The sequence below is a fragment of the Bacillus rossius genome, chromosome 12 (genome assembly GCF_032445375.1).
Source record: "Bacillus rossius redtenbacheri isolate Brsri chromosome 12, Brsri_v3, whole genome shotgun sequence".
Taxonomy (NCBI): Eukaryota; Metazoa; Arthropoda; class Insecta; order Phasmatodea; family Bacillidae; genus Bacillus; species Bacillus rossius.
This window is the reverse complement of record NC_086339.1, coordinates 1,142,508-1,166,260: the sequence shown is the minus strand read 5'-3', so window position 1 is coordinate 1,166,260 and position 23,753 is coordinate 1,142,508. Positions and strand designations below refer to the sequence as shown.

The 23,753-nt window shown below is 37.4% G+C and overlaps 1 protein-coding gene across 2 annotated transcripts; it reads left to right on the top strand.

The window, feature by feature from the left end:
• The first annotated feature begins 1,116 nt into the window (after window positions 1-1,116).
• LOC134537334 (band 7 protein AGAP004871-like) lies at window positions 1,117-20,540 on the top strand. Of its 2 annotated transcripts, none has more exons than XM_063377658.1 (8): window positions 1,117-1,523; window positions 7,879-7,962; window positions 12,207-12,307; window positions 13,341-13,496; window positions 15,272-15,369; window positions 16,661-16,822; window positions 18,205-18,370; window positions 20,008-20,540. In XM_063377658.1, exons 3-8 carry the CDS (start codon window positions 12,221-12,223, stop codon window positions 20,116-20,118), a joined length of 780 nt encoding a protein of 259 aa, XP_063233728.1. In that variant the 5' UTR covers window positions 1,117-1,523; window positions 7,879-7,962; window positions 12,207-12,220; the 3' UTR covers window positions 20,119-20,540. The 2 variants fall into 2 exon arrangements, with proteins under 2 accessions (XP_063233728.1, XP_063233729.1); XM_063377659.1 differs by having other exon boundaries at window positions 1,378-1,523; window positions 12,210-12,307.
• The last annotated feature ends 3,213 nt before the right edge of the window (window positions 20,541-23,753 follow it).

Below are 23,753 nucleotides of genomic sequence, written 5' to 3'. Positions count from 1 at the left end.
GACGTGATTCGATTGCCCCCCTACCACCCGGATCTAAATCCGATCGAGCTAGTGTGGGGGGACATCAAGTGGAAGGTCTCTGAGGAAATAAGTAACTCGTTGAACGAAAAAAGAAAACTATGTGAGAAATTGTTTGCTTCGTACTCCGTCGAACAGTGGAGAAAGTGCTGCGAACATGTTAAAGGTATTGAAGCTGAATATTTCAGAAGTGATCGAATCATGGACATCGTAATCGACAAATTTATTGTAAGCCTTCAATCATCTTCTGATGAAAATTCAAGTGGAACAAATACTGCACATAGCTTCGACTCGGACTAGGTAAGGTTAATATTTCCTATGGTTATTCAAAATATTAATTAATCTTCCTAATGTTTTTTTTGCAGCTGTATGTGATAACTATGCAGGTTGCATAGCCTATGCGAATTAATGTTCTATTGGCTTGATATATTAATATTACTTATTAAGGGGAATGGTGTACTTATACCTGACAGCAAACAGTTTGACTCAACTTGGTTGTCAATTTTGGTTACATTTAATTGACACTTTACGATTGCCGGGTGCATGTAATGTATAGTTTTTTATGTCCAATGCCCTAAATAGACATGCAGTTGTTTCATAGAGGTTTCAATGTCATATGAGACTATCATCGGTGACAGTGACATTTCAGTAATGGGATATATTTAGAAAAGTTAAGTGCATGCTTCTATATATGTACCCGTGCATCTGATCAATATGTTCATCTAGATATAGAAGTGGGAATGAAGATGTAGTTTTCGTAATTTTGAGGGTTTCCAAAATACGTTTCAGGAGTTTTTTCCCCCTCGATTACCGATATCGGACGTAGATTTCATTATTGCGTCAACCAAATGACCCCCATAATGCTGCGTCAAACGCAACAAATATTTCGTTAGTGCGAATACCTTTCAGCCTCATCGGTCATCGCGAAGCGAGTGAAGTGCGTTCGTGTAAGTTGTCCTTGAGTAGGAGTGGCCCTCCCCTACCTGAAAACGATTAGGAGTGGTAGGAGGGGTGGAAGTTAGGGAGGGAGGAGCTGCGCGGAACAGAAACGTACAAGGTCAATTACTAAGTTGCCGGGCTATAGTGACAGTTCCCTGGTTATGACCTCTCATAACATTGCCTACGCGACGCGTCCGGAGTTCGGTAGGCACAACAAAGTTTTACTTCTGTACGTACATCTACTCTGTGCTCTCCGCCTCGTTCCGACGCGCGAGCTCTTCGGGCATGTTCGGCAAGCGGCCTCGACTATCGTGTGTCTTCGCGCCGAGGCTGCAGGCCGCCAGTTCAACGAGGAAAACCCGTGTTGTTGGTGCGTCGTGTCGGGCGGGGAAAAACTTGTTTACAAGTAATGACGTGAGTAGTTTCCCGCGACACTGCATCGTTTTCTCGTCGGCGGGAGGAAAGGAAGAGTGGAAAGAGGAAAAGAGACAGCAACGTGGCCTCGCGCGTGGAGAATGATCACGCAGCCGCTCGGAAAGACGCCACGGAGCTGAAGCCATTGGCACGTAAGTACGCCACGCCTCTCTCAGGACTTGCCCCGCTTTCGTTCGTTGCATGGTCACAAGTCAATCCAAACATGCGTAATGTTCCGTTGTGTCATGCGCCTGCTTGGAGCACATGAGCGACAGAAGCGACACCTGCGCACTTCAAATGACCCACACACATGCAAGGCTGTAAGGTGGCTTGTGGTTTTCTCGTCTTGAGTGCAACAATTGGTGTTAAAGCCGCAATGATTTAAAACTTGAGAATGGTGTTTATGTTAGGTTGGATGACTTAAACATAATTTAAAACAATGTGGGCGGTTGATTAGGTTAGTATAGTTATATTCAAAACAATAAAATATTTTTAATTGTTGCTTAGGAATTACCAATTTAAGATGTATCATCCTAACCTAACCAACCGTAGACATTATTTCACAGTAATTTTAATGTAGCTAACCTAACCTAATCAATCGTTCACACTTTATAAAGTGTTTTAAATTTAGCTCGACTATTCTCTAATTTCTTCGTTACGTAAGTCTATGAAAGACGATATGAACATCTTTTATGCACGTTATCATGCTCTACTAAAGTTGTTCGTGCGAGCTGTAAACTTCGGTAACCTTCGGTGAACTTCGGTACTGATTGGATCTCGAATGGATAAGCGTGAACCAGGGTGCCCACATTTAGTACTTTCGTACTAGATCTAGTACTTTTATAAGTTTTTTTAGTGGTATAGTACATTTACGCTCAGATCTAGTACTTTTTTCTTTAATATAATAATGTTACAAACTCCAATATGTTTTATTATTAAGCGTAATTATGTTTTAAAACTATGGAATGTATGTGTGTGAGGTGTGATATTTAAGTTAGAGCATTACAATGTCATAACTTCCTAAATTGTTAAAACTATAACAAATTATAATTGAGTACTTTTTTTCAAATCTAGTACTTTTTCTTGCCTAAATTGGTACGAAATATTTTTTCCTTGTGGAGTGTGGACACCCTGGTGTGAACTGGTTGGTTGCTAAGGTTACGTTACAATTCCTAAGCAACCATTTTAAATATTTTACCGTATTTTTAATGTAGCTATACTAACCGTCCTCTATTTTAAAGTATTTTTTAATGGAGCTAACCTAATCTAAACGAAAACGACCATTCTCACGATATAACAAATTTGTAATATTCATGCCAAATATGCATATACGCGGCCTCTGAATAGACTGTTGTAAATGTTAGGTTTGCTGAATCTGTGATTCTCCATAAATATAAGAACGTTACAAAAAAAAGCGACGGCTGCGTCACTCCTAAGTTATATTGATGTAAGCTATAAACGGTGATTTCTCATAAACTAATAGTAATATAAAGACACTGTTTTCGGGGTGAATACAGAAACGTCTCTATTTTCGAGAAGAAAAAAAAATGTATTTTCTGAATTTGATTATTAATTTCCGAAAAGCCGCGACGTAAGAATATTATCCTGCATAGTTTACGAGGTTTTATGCAGAAATTAATGTTTAATAATTCCGAAAATTGAGTTTTTGGGTACTACAGTTGATGCCAAGATATGGCGGGAGGGGGGGGGGGGAGGAAATGACTCGGTCGAGGATTCAAACAAAACCCTGGACTAGCAACCAGTGGCGCAACAACAGGGGGGGGGGGGGGTGAAGGGTATTTTGACCCCCCCCCCTCCCTGAAACCTTGAAGTGGGGGCAAACGGGGGCAAAGAAAGTGGTGTGTAATCGATTTTTAGATAGTAAAACTGCTTAAATAGCACCATTTCCCACCTTGAAATACAAATTTTCCCAGGGGAGGGCCCCCGGACCCCCCGCTTCAATAGGGGGGATCGATGATTCTTTATAAAAAGGTATATTGACCCTCCCCCCCCCCCCCTTTGGAAATTTAGTTGTTGCGCCCCTGCTAGCAACTCTAGTTGGCTCTGAGAAGGTGTCTGCTGTGTCCGCGGTCGTTCGGGGCCTAGAGTCCGTCCGGAACCTGAAACTACCGATTGCTTCCTGTTTCGGCGAACATCATTGGATGATGGGCGTTCCTGTTCCAAGCGCGGCTTCTTTGAATGGGTTTTTCATACGATAGTCCCTCCCGAAAAATATCTTTTTGGAGCTGTCATTGTCCTCTTCAAGCACTGTGTTGTGCCGGAAAAGAAGAAAAAAAATGTTTTGCCTATTATACGTTATTAACTGGGTAGTTTAAGGTTAATATGGGCGTGCGCAGGAGAATGGATGGGTGATATATTACCTTCCTCCCCCTAATATACCTACATATATTCCTACCGAGAAAAGAAAATAATTTTAAAGCAAACAGCGGGCTAAATGTTTTTAACCTCTCTCTTTTTCTCTCTTTATCACCCCCCCCCCCCCAAAAAAATCAATTCTACATACGCTACTAATGGTGAAAACATGTATATTGGACCTAAATCACGCAAGATTGAAAATATTTCCCCTAATCAGGGTGTAAGAAAAAAATAAACATGTTTTTTCGAACTATCTTGATGGAATATTTTTGCAATAAACCTTCGTCTCTAGCTATTTATTATTTGGTGACTGACGTGAGTCGATGTGTAAATCTGAGCATTATACAAAAAAAAAACTACATCGCGTTTTGTAACTATTATTTCAACAAAATCCGCAATTATAAGCTGCATTGGCATGAAAATGGTTTAGTGTGTTCAATGTTAACTGGTTGGTAAGCGTTCGCCTGGGGGCGTCCTAGTGGTTGATCCGCTAGTTCACACGCTGATAGAAAGTTCACTTACCCCAACGAGTAGACTTCTAGTTTTCTGCGCACTTGCGTGCCTCCGCCATGCTTGTATTGGTCATGAAACAGTTTAACAAAACTGATTAACCATTTTCTGATTTTTGTTTCGTGCTTCTACATCTTTATTTGAAAGTTATAAAATCAGGAACTATGAGTAAACCGCGCGATTTAAGAGATTTAAAATGTAGCCTCATGCGAAACATTTTGTGAGCGAGTAAGCGAGTTTCGCTTGCCATCGGACATTTGAATTCTTGATCAGGGTCTACGTCATCAATGGAAGGAGGGAGCACCACGCGCGGACGAGAGTTTGGCAGGTCGATGCTCGATGCTCGATGCTCGATGCTCGATGCTCGGGGCTTCAAGCTGAACAGAGCGAAAAACAAGCGCGGCTCCAGAAGGGGGGTGGTGGGGGCGATAGCCCCTCCCGAGACCAATTTTATTGATTAGTGTATATTTATGTTTATATAAATATTTAATTTCATATGTTAAACTTTTATCTCATCAAAAGTTGAATGGAGCTACTAAGGTTCTGTATTTGAAACCTGCAATTTGTAAATAATATTCCAAGGCCAATATCTGACCACTTCAATTTTTTGCAACTTCGACCTTACTTCAATTTTTTGCAACTTCGACCTTTCTTTGTGCGATAGCCCCTCCCGAAAAGTCATCCTGAAGCCGTCATTGGCGCAAAATGAGATGTGAACCAAACCGTCAGGTTGGCATTATGTGAATTAAATTTTTGGTGTCGGCTACAAAATGTTTGAATTAAATGCGAATAGAACTGACATTATTTTGATTTTATTCATTATCAGTAATCATGTTTTCAGTGGAGGTCTTTACTGCTAAGGGGTAGACGCAGGCTCAGATTACACGGTTCTAGTGGTAGGTGTACTTAGTTCGATAAAATTTAACTTAAACATTTGTACATATAATGTAGGCTACATGGAACGTTTATTGCTGTTGGGGGGAGGTGGGGGCAGTATTCATAATTTCTGCCCCGGGAAAGGAGAACCTAGATCCTTCCCTGCCTCCAAGACTACTATTATTGTACAGACCACCCCCTTCCCCTCTAACGTTCGTCCGCCTATTCTTCACGTTCTAAATATACATTAACCCCCCCCCCCCCTTTTTTTTTTGTCTATGCGTGGAATTTGGCCTGCGTGCTCCACATTTCTTCAACTAATATATTTTAGCGGCGTGGTTTCGCTTGGCTTGGAAAGTGTCGCGCCGCAAGATGGCGGGCGCGCGGGTGCCCGACAGCAGCACTGCAGGGTCACCAGGAGCAGCTGTCGCCCCAGCCAACCACTCGCCTCGCTCGAGGACAGAGTCCTGGCACATGCTCTCCGGTGACGCCGCGGTCGCCATCTTGTTCATCAGTCGCTGTCAAGTACGGTGACTGTCCTCAAGTATGCGGACTACTGTCACAGCTCCCGAGGCCAAGAAAACTGCAAACTTGGCGTATTATTTTTTTTTTCCAATACTAATTACTGAGTCGTTAAACATGGCCGCGCGGGTGACAAAAACATGGCCGCGCGGGTGACAACCTTCAGTGGGAAAGCGTTTAAGAAGAAGAAAAAGGATGACAGGTCTCAGAAACCCGTGTATTGATGAGAGCGCGAATTACGTTGGTTATGGAAAGAGGATTGTTGTCTTCTCTGTGCGGTGCCCTAAGTAGTTCCTGCGATGCCGCGTTACCTGTCTCCCGCGCCGGATACTCAGCTCCACCTGGCAACACAGCTCGCCAAGAATAACCGAGTGGCGTGGGTGGGTTGTCACGGAAGGCAATGAAGCGATGGCCTTATCGTTTAAGAGAGAGAGAGAGAGAGAGAGAGAGAGAGAGAGAGAGAGAGAGAGAGAGGAAAAAACAACACACTTAACAGTATGGAAATTTTCAACTTTTGGAGCGTGTGTGTGATGGAGCGAGAAAGAGAAAGAAAGAAAATACTGATTTGTTTGTTGCTTACTTGTAAACTGTCGGTTATTAAGAGAGTGCGCGTCATTTTGCCTTAAAAAAAGATATAATCACATGGCCGTAAATTATTTGCTATTAAATCGCTGGGCCTAAAGATTTTTGGCCGAAACTTAGTTCCTCTTCACTTGTCTTGAATATATTGAGGCTGGCTTGCACAGTCCACAGTCGGGACTTGAGGCGAAATGGAGTATTATTCCATTGATTAACCTGCTTCGTTTTTGCTCCCACTTCACTCGCCTGACCCTGTAAGCTGCCCTTAGTCTTAAATTATTTGGCCTAAACTCACTTGGCTTAATGGCCGGTCATCTGTTATGTTACTCCCAGTCTTTCTTATTACATATTCACTGGACAAGGTTTTTCTTTATTTTAATTATTACCGCTACTGCCTCCTACTCGAAAACTGTGGTGCGGCAGAATCCTTCTCGGCATCCATGATCTCATCTCCATAATTCATGCCCTTTCACGAGAGAAGATAAGGAGCTTATCAGCGTTCAGAATTATCTTATATCTCAGAATAGTTTAATCTTATCTCGGGGACATTGCAAACGTTATCTTGCACATGTGTATAGTTCTCTATTGCAGGGTAACAAGGTAACTAGACAGAGGGTTATTCACCAACTTTCACCATCTAACAACATTAGTCTTATCTCTTAGCTTCTCTTAACAATACTGTCCAGAATTTTGTGTTCTCTCGAGTATATCACAGAAGAAAGACGTTATTTTCTTTATTCCGACACACATTTTTCGCATTAATTTCTTCTCTCTCTTACCTCATTAGAAGCCAGTATTGTTTGAAGCACTATGGAAAAATAAAACTACTTTTACATGTTTCCTCTTCGAAGTTTTTTCTTTTCAGCTGTAATTTAGTGTAAAATTGTACTACATTTAATGGTTTTGAGAATCCTTAAATCCAATTTATATTCCAACCCTAACATGAATTGAAAGTATAAAATCTTGTGTTGTACAAATTCAAATTAACCGTTTGTATGTAGCTTTATTTTTTTTTTGTTTACCTACCTCTTTATTTTTAGGCTGTCCTAAATGAATATAATTTTCAATTTTCCCAAAATCCTAAAACTGTAAGATTTTTTTTTAAACGAAAGTTGTATTGATTTATGAATGTATCTTTAAAAAAATCTAGTTTTACAAAGGACACATACAAACGTTTAATTCTAAATCTATACTACACAATCACATGCTCTTTGTTCATGCTAGGGTTGGGATATAAATTGGTATTAAAGTTTATAAAAAATTAAATTATCAAATCAAACATTAATAAACTCTTATTTGTATTAATTTATTTTATAAAAATCATACGCAAAAACATGAATCTGTAGCACAATAATTTATGATACTACCTCAAGTGCCGTCGAAGAGTGAGGGAGGGGAACAAAAGGGCGGGGGGGGGGGGGGGGAATTGAGTTTCAGAATATTTTTTGATTCTTGTGTTTACCCTGATAGTAAGACAAAAATTACAATTCTATTGCTGATAAAATTCATTGGAAACCTTGCAAGTTATGCAATTTTTACAGATCACGTTTACAGTTCTTAAGATTTTTTTAAAATTGCAAAGTTTGAACATTTTTACATTAAATAATGCCCCCTATAAGTAGGTACTTGTTTGTTGTGTTCCAGAGCACTGCGCCGACCAGGAGCAGCGCGCAAGCTCATCAGCGAAGAGAGGATTCATCCCAGTGGATATTCAGAACACTGAAACTGGTATGCCTCTTGGAATTTGCCATCTAATCTAATACCAATTCCTGTTTACACAATCGCGTGATTAGACTCGGGGAGTCCACCTACCTGAGTGTGTTTTATGTAAAGGGAAGTGCTGAAGGTTGGCTTTTCCTGATGTAGCACATACACTCTCGTCCTTATGTCACAGCGATTGGGTCGTCGGATTACATTTACTGTCAGATTCTAATTGTATCAATGACGATGGAATCAGTGGGTTTTATTGTATTCTGTTAGGTTTTTTTGGTGTCTGGTGTAAAGCATTATTTTGGTTTCTGTTGTTTCTTGTTGGTTTTTCGTGGTTTCTATTGTAAGGAATTAAAATAGTTTGTTGTAATTGAGTGTTTTTCTCGTATTCTGTTGTTTTCTGTGGTGAGGCACTCTTTTGGGGTCTGTTGTTTTCTAGTGCTTTTCATTGAACTTATTATGTTAGTTTTGTTGGTTTCTGTTGCAAAGAATTCTGTTATTTTCTTGTGTGTTCCATTGGATCCAGTTGTTTTAAGTGGGTTTTGATTGCATTCTATCAGATTCTGTTGAAATATAATGTAAATAAATTCATAACTTTTTAAAAAATTTCTTTAAAATTTTTTTCTGAAGGCTACATTTTAATTTCCACATAATTTTTAATTTTTTACTTGTCATTTTACCATAATTATAAATTCATACTTTTTAAAATATTTATTAATGATATATTTATGTATGCATATAAAAATTACTTTAACAATATTTGTTCAATTTTACAGCACAATAAGTATAGTTTTTTTTAATAAGATTATATTTTATTACATTTGTATTGTTCCAATGTCTTAATGAAAATTATATTTTCCTCAGCAGAGAACTCTAGCGGAATTATCACAAACTTCTTGTGTAATCTTCTTTATTCTGTATGTTCTGTTATATTTTGAATGAATTATATTTTATTCTGATGGTTTCTGTTGTATCCTAGTGTTTACCATTGTATCCTATGAATTTTTGTTGGTTTCTGTTGTATGGCATTATGTTGGGATATGTTTTTTCCTAGTGTTTTTCATTTTATTCTGTTTTATAGTGGTTTTTGATTGTGCTCTATTGGTTTCTGTTGTAAGTCATTATCTTGGAGTCTGTGTTTTCTAGTGTTCTCCATTGAATTATGTTGTTTTTTGTTTGTTTCTGTTGTAAGGCATTTCATTAGTTTCTGTTATTTTCTAGTTTTTTACATTGATTTCCGGTGGTTTTGGTGGTCTCTGTTGTAAGTCATTCTATGGTTATTTGTTATATTTTAGGGTCTGTTGTTTTCTAGTGTTTTTCATTGTATTCTGTTATATTTTGATGGTTTCTGTTATAAGGCATTATATTGGTTACTATTGTTTCTACAGTTTTCCATTTTTTTACACGCTTTATATTAGCTTCACCTGTTTGTTTGTTTGTATGTTTGTTTGTAACCGACTCCTTTGGGTGCGATTTTGACCCACTTTAAACGGCCAGATTTCATTCAAACTTTGTAGATTTATCGAGGACCGATGACAATACACTAATTTGATAAAATTATTCCATTATTCAATTTGCAAAATAAGATTTTTGTCAATTTATATAATTTCACAAGAAAGAGTTCGCACATGAGCAAAATGGTTTTCTTTACAATGTGTGAACTCTTTTCTTTCAGTTTGTCTTTGGCGCGATATAAACAAAGCCTACTAAATATTGTGACATTTACTTAAATGAAAAGTGAGAATGGGTTATGTTTATTGTGATCAATATACTTTCTTGAAGAGAATATTATCTATATTTGTAAAAATACGAAGAAAAAAAAAACCTGAAATAAGGGCTTTAAATGTTTCTTTCGTTAAATAGAGAAACACAATTACGTCTTTGTTTCATTTTATCAATTAACCAAGAATGAAACATTATTATAAAACAACATTTTCTGCAAATATTTCACGAAACATGGAAAAATTGAGGTTTGATTTTGCTGTGAAACCAACAGCAGATGGGAAATCAAACACCATATTCATAACCTCATTAGCTACACCTGATGGGCAGATTTTTCAAATTCCTCTCGAACACCAACCTGCAAATCTACACCAAGCAGTTACAAATACTCCAAACTATGCCAAGGTCAGTAAATCATTAAATAAAATATATAAAACACGGAAAATATGGCTAAGTTTGACAGCTGATATATCAAAAACATATTTGGATAGAGAGCAAAACTTACAGTTTAAGGATTTTTACCTGGAAGAAATTGAGGGGGAAAAAAGTGCTGAATCTATAGCTAGTGGATCAAATAAAAAATTGGAAAAACTGTTAGAAAAATTTCTGTGAAGAAAAAAAAAACTATATCTGAAACTCAAAATTTAGGGAAAATTGCAAAAGATTTCATGATTGAGAAATTCACGGGCAGAAACTGAAATGCTTACCAGTGGATTAAATATTTCAACAAAGAATGTGAACGTTTCCTAATCAAAGAAGACAAAAAGAAAATATAAATTTTAAAACATTTCTTAGAATACTCCAGTGTAGTTTGGTACAACTGTATGCAAATGAAACTTACAGTGGAATCGGACTGGAACAAATGGGAGAAACCTTTTAGTGAGACATATGCAAACAAAGGATGGTCACCCATCAGATATGCTGAATTAGAATAAACATCAATGACTTCCCGAATATATTAATTTTCATAGCAGGATATTGAAATTATTGAATACTATAGTTCTTTAACACGCTATATTGGATATATATTTCAGAAGCAGCCAATATCTACTCAAATTCACTTTTATAGTAAAGTCATGTAATAAATAAAAATTGAGCCACATCTAGAGACACTTCTGAGATAAAACAATATTTATCGATTTTATTTTAACTGCAGCCAATATCTATTAAAAATCTATTTTAATATTACATTGATGTAATAACTATGAAGTTTTTTTACATTGTTATAAAATTTCTTGCAAATGTCGATAAAGAAGTATCACTTTAAATTATAAATAAACCAAACTAAAAAGTAGAAAATAAATAATAGTTTAAAAAACTAAAAAAACACGCTTTATTTAAAAAAAAAGCGTGGGGTGCATGGTGTCAATAGTTATAAATATTTCGATAATATCTTAAAAAGCACCCCACACTTTTTTTTAATAAAATACTTTTTTTTCTTATACACACTATTATTAATTTATATTTATTAAAAAAATTTACACTATCCTTAATTCAAATTTATTAAAATTTATTTTCTATTTTTTAGTTTGGTTTTCTATATAAAGCGTGTTTTTTAGTTTTTTAAACTATTATTTATTTTCTTCAATAAATTGTTTTATGATGTGTTCTAATGTTTTTGATTGTATAGTTTTTTGTAAGTCATACTATTGGTTTCAAGTGTTTTAAAGTGTAGTGAGTTTGTTTTTATTTGTATCTGTTGTAAAGCGCTCTGTTTTCTAATGATTATTATTGAATTCTGTTTTTTGTTCTTTTTCTGTTGTAATGTTTTTTATTTGTGCCTGAGTTTTTTTTATTAGCTTACGTTATAGTCCGTAGGTTTTGTATTAGTGTTTTACTTTACACTCTTTTTTTTTTGGTGTTTTCCATTGTATTCTGTTGTGGTTTTTGTTGTTTTCTTGTTGCAGTAGTTTATTTTTTTAATTCCATGGTATTATTTTGATTTGGGGTTTTCTATTGAGTTTAGTTTGTATATTTTAGGTTTTGTTGTTTTAATTGTTTTTAATGGTTTTGCTTGGTTTTTGCTATGTTTTGTTTATTTAACAGGTTTTTAATTAGATTTAGTAAGAATTTTCTTGTTTATATTGTATTACAGAATTTTTTTTTTGTTTTATTTTAGCTTATTATTTTATTATTAAGTGATGTAGAAATTGTTAGGATACAAACAATAATATAATAATCCAATATAACCCACAGAAATTCAACATAACCCAAAAGCAATTTGTATGACAAAAACTATTAGAAATGCACTAAATCAAAAAAAACTTTTTTATAAAAAAATTTTTTTAATGTATTTTGAAACAGAACTTACAACCTACAATAGCTTAAAACAGAAGGCACTAAAATAAACACAAAACATCATACATCCCTACAACAAAAAACAACAGGAAAAAAAAACAGTGGTAAACACTATTGCCTTACAACAATACACATATAAGAAATGCTGTCATTACGGCCTGCTAGGTAGATATGGGTTTTGTAAACGATCAAAGTTGTCTATATATATATATATATAATTAATTTTTGTTTTTATTTTTCAGCAGAACAAGAAAGTATGGGGGTAGTCGAGTTTGCTGCCACTCTCGGATCTGTCCTGCTTTTGATAGTCACATTTCCGTTATCAATTTTCTTGGTTTTCAAGGTTTGTGTTGTGATTTTTCAGTAATTAAATTATTGATTTGTTTCTTCTGCTAGGAAATTTGGCTGTATTTACGTATTTCTGAATGTTTTAAAGTAAAATTTTAAACAGTCAAAACCACGGGTAGCCAACAGCTTTGAAGCAAACTACCAGGGACTGAAAGAGACTTTCCCATTTCCAAGCAAGAACGTGAAATATAGTTCTGAATTAAGTATTATATACCAAACCCATATTTGATTGAGAGCACTTGATTGTCTGTACGATATAATGTACATAATTATTAATAAACTTACAGTATATAGAAATTAATTGATAGATTTAATAATAATAATTAACTCTGATAGAAAAGTGAAAATTTTGAATAGTCTTTAATCTTCAAAAATTAATTTTTATTTTAATGGGACTGAAATTTAAAATTCAAGAGCAGTAAAATTATTTTATTCCATTAGGTTTTATTTTGTGTGCAGACCTAGAGGCTTATGGCATGTTGATGAGTATCCTTTACCATAGAATAATGCCAGCTGAAGAAAATGTAAGATTGTTTCTAACTGAAAGGTTATTTAGTTGGGGTGGTTCAGTAACACCAGCGTCGGAGCGCAGTGGGCCCGGGTGCTGCGTGGTGGAGGGGGCCACAGAGACCCTGGGGCGGTGGTTGACGGAGAAGGGACACCATCATACCCGGTCCCTGTGGCTCACTCGGTGCCGGCAAGGTATAAACCAAGGGCCTGGGGGTAAAAAAAAAAATTTTGTCCGGCTCCCTCCATGCTATTTAATGTAAAACTTTTCAAAACCCCACAGTTATAAAAAAAACCTAAAGACTGCTGTAAACATTACTGCGCAGCACATAGCTGTAAATGTGATGTATGTGTACAGCATCACTTGTAAGGTTTCCTAAGAGTAATATTTTTGTTCTGTCATGGGAAACTCGAGCAGTAAAACATCTCGGAACTCGGTTGGGGCCCCCTGGGCTCTAGGGACTCTACCCCTGGGCTCACGGGCTCGGAGCCGAGAGGTCAGCAGGTGCGTACGTGTGCAGGTGGTGCAAGAGTACGAGAGAGCCGTGATCTTCCGCCTGGGACGCCTGCGCACGGGGGAGGCGCGCGGCCCGGGCATATTCTTCGTGCTACCGTGCATCGACCAGTACCGCAAGGTGGACCTCCGCACCGTCTCCTTCGACGTGCCGCCCCAGGAGGTCAGTCCTCGACACCTGCCTCGGTGCTTCGCGAACATTCTGGAGTCGGGGCACTTTTGATATCCTGCAAATGATTGTAGGAGCTCCATATCAAAATTTCTGAGGAATATGCTATAATAATTAACACCTCACAGATATATACTGATAGTCACCTCAAAGCTTGTTTACAAACGGCAAAGAACCCATAAATAGTGTCGTACTGATCTGAATCACTGTTCGAGCAAAACATGTAGTATTTCAAATAGCACATAAAGAGCGCTGTACCAGTAATGAAATGGTACAATAGAGTAACTATATCTGGACACATATTTCTCTGGAAAACCACAAGGTGCACACTTTGTGAACCATTGACCTAGATCATTAGAGATAATTATGGGTGATGTGATGAAAATGCAGCAATTACAGAATGAATGGGTGGGGGAAATAGGAGCACCCCAAGGAAAAAAATACCAGCTTAAGGTAACATCGACCATGTTTTCACTTGTGAAACATACCGGATTCAACCCAGCCAGGTAGGTAACCCATATTGCCTTGGTGGGAAGCACATGATCTGACCAATCATCACCTGGCTACTTCGGGGACAGGAACCTTGAGCAGTGTACGGTACTACATGTTCAGTTTTAAAGTAGCGGGTATATAAAATAACTTCTTTAATCCTTTGTAAGTAGTACATAAGTAACTTTTACTCTTAGTCTAGTTTACTTGAAATTTAAAAAAAAAATCATTTTACATGACCGAGTTTGTTTGTATGCCTGTCCACTGAAATTACTAATTATTTTATGTTTCATTACACTAATAGACAATACTTAGTACTGACAGCTTGTTTGTATAACTGTTAGTAGCATTCCATTCATTATTCAAGATGTGGCAAGTCTTTTCCAAGGCAAAACTTAGCTACATATATGCATTTAAACAATGATGATGTAATAGTCCAACATGCTGATTTTATGAGCCACATAATTATATATTACCTAGTTGGTATAATAAATACAGCCAAAACAATACCCTAAATTTACATGACTTATGCTGCATGGGAAAAGTATGTTTTCTATCAAGCTGTTATGCAAAATGATTGGTAATACAAAAAAAAAGTCTCTTGGTATGGAATTTACCAATACTTTTTATTACTCAGAAAAAAAAATTGGTTGTCTGTAAAGTTGGTTTACGGACAATAGTTTAACGTGACAACGTCATAACAAAACATTGATGAAATGATTGCATACTTTTATGAATAAAATTGAATCATTTTTATTGAATTATCACTATTTTGTATGGATACAAAGAAGGAGTGAAATGAAATCTACAATTTAATTGATAAATTTACTTTTATTTGCACTCATTAATTCAAATATGTTTATTACTTTAACGAAGAGATTATTTTAAATATAACTTTTATACATGTTTGCTATTTAACTTCTTCCAATCTGTGTTATTCTGTTAAGGATAGGACAATGATAGGAAAAGTAGTAAACGAATGGGAGTGTTTCAAGTTTAATGTGCCTTGAAAAAGTCAATTCAATGGTTGTTCCAATCGAGTGGAAGAGAGATAGATGCGGCGCAAGCGTACAATGAGCGTAACGGAACACAGCATAAAGGGACAATGTGCGTAACGGGTCACTTTTTCGTGCGTGCAGCCGGCGTTCATAGATTTATTAGACGTCACGTCAAAAAAATAATAATAATTTTGTATATGTTAAGCAAAGCTACCAGAATATTATATAGTTTAGATTGAGAAGCGGAACAACTTGCCTAACAACACCCTCGTGTTCCTGCAGGTGCTCACCAAGGACTCGGTGACGGTGAGCGTGGATGCTGTCGTCTACTACAAAGTCAGCGAGCCGTTACGAGCTGTTGTCAAGGTTAATGATTACTGGTAATTTTATATTTGCAACATTCCTAACTTTATGTACTGGAGCTTAGTTGTAATGTTTTAAAAAGCCTGCTTGGTAGTGCATATGCCTTAAGTCAAAAAAAATCACCTATGTAAATTGGTGATGCTTATGTTACTATGTAAAGTGTGGTTAGGAACATATTTACTATATTGTCTTTGGGTTGCCACTTGTATAAAGCACCCTTGGATAGGAAATTTAAATTGTCTGGCGATCTTGAAAAGAAATACACCCACAGTTAATAGGAAACAAATTTGCTAGTAATGGATATAATTAATTTTTAAAGTAAAGTCTAATAGAAGTCTGTGAATATTTAGTGCAGATTTCAAACTTCAAGCTTCAAGAATTGTATAGCAATAATAAGAGAATAATTTTTTTTTTTACTGGCTCGTACTGGCTGGGCTCATGTGGGGAAAGAAACCACAATGCAGATCTATTTCAAAAAAAAAAAATCAAAGTAAGAAAGTAGTAAACCAAAAAATAATTTTCTAAAGAAATGTACATGTGGTTTGGAGGGAGCCCGTACCCTCTGTATACACCATGGCAAGCTCTTGACGGAACACATTATCTGATCTCCCTCATCATGCCTTCCGCACTTCTCCGTGCTCTTTTCACCCTTCTTCTCTTTTCTCCTCTAACATCTCTTTAGTGTTATCGTCTTGGTTTGTAGCCTGCCGTCTGCTGGCTTGACCTCGTTCACCGGTTATTGTCTTGCTGCCAGCAGACAGATTGAGTTCCTACCGGCATGGGCGTCGCAACCGGGGGGACGGGGGGGACACGTCCCCCCCCAATAATAAAAGTCTTCAATTTCGTCCCCTTCAACAATATATTTAGTTTCGTAGTTATATTAAAAATATGATTTCTGTGATTTAACCCATATGTTACGCATGGTGCATTTAGTCCAATCGTGGTAATGTGAGCACTGTGTTTTTACAAATTTGTTCTCTAAAATATTTTTTATAAAAAATAAATTATATATTGCAACCAACTATAATTAGAATATTTAGGAAAGAAAAATGCCTTAAAACCACCTTTTTGCACCTTCAACCCCCAAATTTTCCCGGGGGAGGACCCCCGGACCCCCCCGCTTTTTTTCCAGGGGATGGATATTCCTCAACAACTAAATGAATTACAGTCCCCCCCCCAAAAAATATATCGTTGCGACGCCCATGCCTACCGGGTCCGTGCCCTGGTGCTGCCGCCGCGGGGCTGACTCGCGACAGTGGGCCGCGCCACGCCAGCGTGCTCGGGCAGTTGCGCGACGCCGTGTTGCAGCCACTCGACCCGCCTGCTGGCCGCCACGACGTTGCGCAACGTGCTGGGGACACGCAACCTCGCTGAGCTTCTGTCCGAGCGGGAGAACATTTCCCACACGATGCAGTCCTCCTTGGACGAGGCGACGGATCCCTGGGGCGTTCAGGTGGAGCGAGTGGAAATGTGAGTTGTCACTCGTGTGACTCAACAAGGTCAAATTTATATTATGATTTGCTTCAAATTTAAGACACGGTAAACTTGAAGCACTAGTTAACTAAGATGTTTTGCCGAAAACAACTGATTTAAGTATGTTCAATCCTTTGCACTTGAGGAGTCTACACATTAGACAAACTTTGCCTTTTTTTCATAAATAGAAGTTAGAGATAACTTGGACATTCTATAAAATTTAGGAAATACTCACTGCCAAGTAATTTCATTGTAGCAAAAAAAAAAAAATGTTTTGACCTTTGATACTTACCTGATTTTAGATTCGAGGGGTATATTCGAGGTAATATTTTGTATTCAAATTTGAGATTTAGATTCTAGAAAAGTTGGGATTTGACCCATCACTAGTTGTTTTATGAAAAATCTGGTGCATAATATTTTATCTAGAGTGGCAGGGGCGGGTTCAAGGGAGGAAATTTTCCCCCCTAAGAGCCAAACCTTGCCAAAAAAAAATGTTGTAACATGCATGGGCTTATAATCTGCGGACTCGCAATCAGTACCCTCAAGGATTTTTTTTTTAATTTCTCACAAAATTAAACTATTAATTACAGAAATTAAATATGTTTAAACATTTAAATTGCATAATTAGGTCAGATTTTGAATAAAATAAACATTTATGAAAATTCTAGCAAAAAATTATCTACTCTGATTTTTATATATCATCAGAGGAAACATTAAATTTTTTTTCATTGTTCAATAATATAATATGTTTTTAACTGTTTAAATATATTTAATTTCTGTGATGAAATTTCAGAAGAGAGGAGTGAGTTGGAACTCGTGCCAGCAGATTTGACTGAGGATTTGCAAATGAGGCGTGATGCCACTAAATTTGTTCCTCACCTTCGGAAACAGGATCAAAAAAAAAAAAACATTCAATTGAATTTGAGCCAGGACTTGATAACAAACAGTGATTGAAAGTGACCAAAGTCATTACAGGTGATGAGAGTTGGTGTTACAGGTATGACCCAGAAACCAAGTAAGCGTTAAGCCAGTGGAAGACTCCCAACTCCCCCAGACCAAAAAAAGCAAAAACAAGTGAGGTCCAATGTTAAGACGATGATCGTTGTCTTTTTTGATGTTCGTGGAATTGTGCACCGGGAATTTGTCCTCCCTGGCCAGACTGTTAACCAGCACTTTTATTTGGGAGTTTTAAGATGTTTGTGAGAGGATGTGTAGAGGAAACGCCCGGAACTTTGGCGATCAGTTGACTGGTTCCTTCATCACGACAACGCCCCCGCACACACGGCCTTACTAGTGAACCTCTATTTGGCCTCTCAGGGGTCGTCGTTCGTTCTCCACCCTCCGTATGCGCCAGACCTTTTTCCTGATGTGTGCCGCAGCAAGGACGTCCGCCTGCCGGTCCAGCTGCAGAGAGCGATGGCGGCGGAGGCGGAGGCTGCCCGCGAGGCCCGGGCCAAGGTCATAGCGGCCGAGGGCGAGATGAAGGCCTCCAGGGCGCTCAAGGAGGCGTCTGACATAATGTCCGAGAGTCCGGCTGCCCTGCAGGTAGTCACGTGTTCTCAAATATTGGTTATTTCCCCCATAGTTTCCCACTCTCGGGAGCTTCCGACGACCTGGACCGTCCCTTGATCCGGGGCTGATCCGGGGACTGTTCCCTTCTTCGTACCCCGGCCATCAAATGTTTACGGAGAGTTGCTCGTGTAGCTGTGCTTCACAAATTAGGTCATTTCTGTCTTGTAAGTTTTTAGTTCCTATTGCTTATTTAGAAATTTCAAGTTTTTCTTTGTTCAACCATAGCAAATCACACACATGAAGTACATTGGTGACGTGTGTTTGTACGTACACATGTAGGCTCTTTACGGACAACGCCCTACCGTGCCTCAACCAATGTCTGGGTTTGTCCCTGCCTTTGATAGTCCTGAAAGACTAGAAAAAGCCAATCAGATACAGTCTACTGAATGTATTAACGTAAATTAACACATCGGATTAAATCCAAGTATTGGTGTCTTGAGAAACAGAATTAAGTTAGATCCCAAGAAAAACAATTACGTTTTGCACTCGAGAAAAATCCGGGTCAGCCTGCCAGGAAGTGAACCTTGTTCATGTTGGCATGGGTTAAAAAACTGTCTTAACACTTAAACACCAAGGAAACTTGGTAAATAACCATGCAGGTACCTTCAAAACTTTCAAGTTAACCAGTGTTTAAAAAACCATACATTAATTAATTGAAAGTATGTCTTGTACTGGAAATTTTTTAACTTGTAAGTATTTTACTGTTACCATTTTACCTTTGCCAATCAAATTTTAATAATTAGTATAATTGATAGAATTTCGACAAAGAAAAGTATCAGTAGTCTATATAATGTTGAAATGAATTTGTTGTTGATAAGTTAGTCATTCCTAATAAGAAATAATATTCATTGATCTAGAGAGAATGCTTGCAAACTACTCATATACGTAACATCTGATATCACCTCATGACTATTTATGGCTTTCCCAGTAATCAACATACTCTTTCCTTTCGTTGTTGGAAATGTTAGATTTTTAGGATTTAGGGGGGGGGGGGGGGATATATCTCCTACCCTCCCTTACTCCCTGCTGCTATATACAAAAAAATTCCAACATGTGTAGGCCCATTAATTTGATATTTGTCATCAACCTCAGCAACATTAAAACCATTATAATTATAATTTGTGTGCACCTGCAGAAACAATGAGAAACATTACAACTTTACAACTACTCAGTGCCTAAAATTTTTAGATCCTTAGTGATAATTTATCCATGTCATGAAAGCTTAAAATAACTCAAGTAGGTTGTGAAAAAATGAATACTTATGATAAACACAATGCAAAAACAGTGAATACTTTTACAGCTTTTAGTTAACTATATATTTCACCTATGAAATATTCAAATTATTGTTTGGTGTGGCAAACTTATATATGCAAATTTATTGACTTTATGTTCTTGAACCCCACTTTTTTGAGGTTGATTTGATGTTATTTGCGGGTAATGTTTAAATATGAAATATTTTGGAAATAGGATATGTATACGTTTCACTTTTGATGGAAAAATTTATAGAAACAAATTGAGGTTGTTTGCAGGAAAATGTTTTAACCGTGTTATTTATTAGTTTATTACAGGGTTTGACACTTATATTATGTAATATGTGTATTGTTCTGTAGCTGCGGTATCTGCAAACTCTAAGCACCATCTCTGCAGAGAAGAACTCCACTATCATCTTCCCTCTGCCCATGGACATCATAACCCCGTTCCTGTGCAACAGGAACTCCTAGGAGTCGGAGGAGAGGCTCAGAGCGGAAGCAGAGCTGACCAGAAACAAAGGAATCGCTCGGCTCTGCGTCCGTCATGTGCACAGGAGACTGCCTCCAAAAGAGTTTCTTTTCATTACGCACTCTTGTCAAACTGATATGATTGCTTCAAATTCAAAATGACAGTGTATTGTATTTACCACGTGTGTTTAGACGATGGCATTGGCATCTTCACGGTGTTTGACCGCAGTCTAGCCACTATCTCACATTTCAAACAAATGTGACTCACTGTGGTCAAATTTAACTGTTGAGTGTAAAATTGGGCATCCAATGTAAGCTTGTAATTTTTTGTGAGGAAACTTCAATTGTATGTTTCTTCTAATTGCTTGTGAAAACTGTTCAGAATTGTGATCCTAAATTTGAAGTATTAAATTCAATTAATAAACTGCATTGACTTTTATACTGTGTATGACCCATGTATTAGTTGAATTGTATCTTGAAATGAATTAGACTTATGTTAAAAAAAAATTAGCTTTAATATAATTGAAGCATTTACACTTTTATACTTAAAGAAATATGTATTAGTTACTATTGTGCCCTACTTTATTTAAGGCCATGAAATTAATTTTTTACTAAGATATCTGAATTAAAAATATGTTGGTGTTTATGGGTATTGAATACTGTGAGGAAAAAACCCTTTCTCACTGGCTCGAATTCTTAACTCACATCCTGTCATACCAGTGCATGGTCAGATGAAACACACAACCAGATCATAGCAACTCAATCTAATGAGAGTGTGGTATTGTCCAGCCCTGATTTTCTCCCTCAGAATGCAGCTAGGCGGCACAGTGGTAATGCACTGTGCTCATGTTCCATGGACCTGGTATGGATCCTGGTCCAGCCATTTTGATTGTGGTGTTCCATTGTGTCCCGAGACTACTTCATGCAAATGCTGGAGGGCGAGGACACAGCCTAGGCCTTGGCGGTCCAATGGGAGAAGCAGTGGCTCCCTTCCCCCACCATACGGGTGGGATGACAAAACAATCTACTCCAGTCCGCACCTGGCCTATTATTCAGTTTTTTCTTAAGTGCATTATTTTAAATTTTTTTAGTGCAGCTGTAATAAATTTTATAAACATTATTACTATTAAAAATTAAGTTAAAAACTATAGTCATGTTAATAACTTTTGAATATGTCAGAAATGCGTAAAAATGGCCTTTCGAAGGGTTATTTTTCAACATTACAAACTCTCCATTTAACTAGCAATTTAAGCCATTCCAAAGAAAACCCCCTGGTCATCAGCCCTACCCCTAGTTTGAGCTGGGGTTCATTCTGAGCCCGGGTGGGTAACTTTGAGCTGGAAGTCCGTACTGAGCCCAGGTAGAACAATTTTGAGATTGGGTCTGTACTTAGCTTGGGTATGGCAAAAATGTTTTCAATAATAATATTAATAATTCATTTCAATATCCAGTTTAAAATTACTAAAGTATTGATCTGTTTGTGGTCACCGAATGTGCTCAATTAGAGCGTCATCTCATTAAACACGTATTATGACGTATCGATGTAGTGTAAGACTCTACATTTCATAAGTAGACATTTTTATATAAGATTTTTATGTTTTAAAAAAAGCTTTTAGGGTTCTCAGATAACCAAAAAATGAGTTTTTAAGCATTTTTTTTAAATTCAATACACTTCAGAAACTTCAGAATCAGACATGTCCAAAATGTATTCCAGTAAATCTCTTCTGACCTTAAAAACACCATCCCCCCCCCCCTCCCCTGTGAAACGGGTTTGATGTAAAAACTATGTCTTAAAGAAAAACTTTCGGAATATTTTGAATTTTTCTGCTTAGTATATGCATGTAACCCAAAATATGGGCAGTATACAACTTAAAAGCACCGTATCCTGAGGATACATGTTCGCTAAAACCAAAGTCAGATATGCACGACACGTAAAGAAGGTTTTGGTTCATCTATCGGCATGGCATTCGTGCATTATACCCCAATTATTCCACCAAAAAATAACAATTCTATCAGTCGTGACAAGGTTGCGCTGTAACTGTTAGATCGAGTTCGTCACAGCTGCTGCTTGGTAACCGCTTAAACATGCCAAACGCTGATGTCTTGATACCAGAAAACATTTCCGTACCAGCTTTTCTGCATTAAATTTCGAAATGCAATTTGTTTAGGAAATTGTGTCGTTAAGGACAGCCCAGCCCAAACTGCGCTGTGAAGCAATGACTGGGGCAGCGATAAATTATCCAAGCAATTACAGTACGCTAAGTCCAACAATGCACTAACGGAAATTACCAGTCCGATGTCTGACTCACTACACCCACGCACTTATCTTACTTGTGCTATGGGCGCTGTAGTCTCTGCACCAGCAAGCGTCGCACTTAGTAAATTCAAAACGCAAATGACGCCCTTATTACATAATTAATTAAAACTACATGTAAAAAAATATACTTGAGATGCAGGGCGTCCCACAAAGAATGAAAGAAAACTTTGAGTTGAACCTGTTTGTTGTGGAATCTCGAAAGCCTCCGCTCTCTGAGATTATTTTTTTTATAATTAAATACAACAGAACATCAGTAATTTGTTTTTAACTTGATTATGTTGCTTAACATATAACATTTGCCACAGAACGACAGGTTTTTGCCTCTGGCAGGGCCCCCTTGCTTTAGGAATAACATATGTTTAAAAATCTATAATTCTTGTTTTCCATGTGTCTAGTAGATATGTTAACTACCAACTGTTCCTTCGAATTTCTTTAGCGTAGAATTTAGACTTTACCTTGAAGAGTGTTTCAACAATGCATGCAGAAACGAAGGTGGGCGTCCTGTGGAAACAGTGTATTTTTTCATCATAGAAGTGCTTTAAATTTTACTTCACAACAGATATTATCGTGCTGAGTTAATTTCAAATATTTAGTGTGATGCTGTCATGGGCGTTGCAACCGGGGGGGATGGGGGGGACACTTCCCCCCCAATAATAAGTCTTCAATTTCGTCCCCTCCAATAATATATTAAACCATACCCTGAAGTCGACCCAGGAGCCTTAAAATTAGAAATTAAATTATTTTTGAAGAATTACAGTATTTCCTGCCTCAGTGATGCTGCTACAGCGTTCAAAGAGATGGTGCCAGAAGTCCGGAATTTATTTAGAAATGTTGAATGTTTGGTTAAGCTGTTGTTATTGTCCCCGGCTTCTAGTTGTGAAGCAGAGAGAAGGTTCAGTGCTCTTAGGCGCCTCAAAAGTTATCTGAGGACTACTATGTCACAACCTAGGCTAAATCAAGTTGCACTTTGCTATGTCCATAAAGAACTGCTCGATAAAGTGGATGTCAGGAAAGTGGCTCAGCTGTTTGTGTCAAGAAAGGACTACAGAAAATCGTTGTTTGGAAGTGTGTGAGATGAAAATGTTTTCCTATACTAGAAAACATGTAGAATATAGTAGGTACTTGCCCATGTCTAGAACGAGGACTCATTTTTGTTCCTTAAAATGACTTTATGTGAGAGACTGTCAATAAAAAGTTTTTTTCTTCTTTATTTCTGTATACTATTGTTATTAGTAAAGGTTTGCAGATGCATGGCTTAAACGATAGTGTTTAATAAAATGAAGCCAATGTTTGATTATTTTTTATCTGCTCCAGTTTGGTG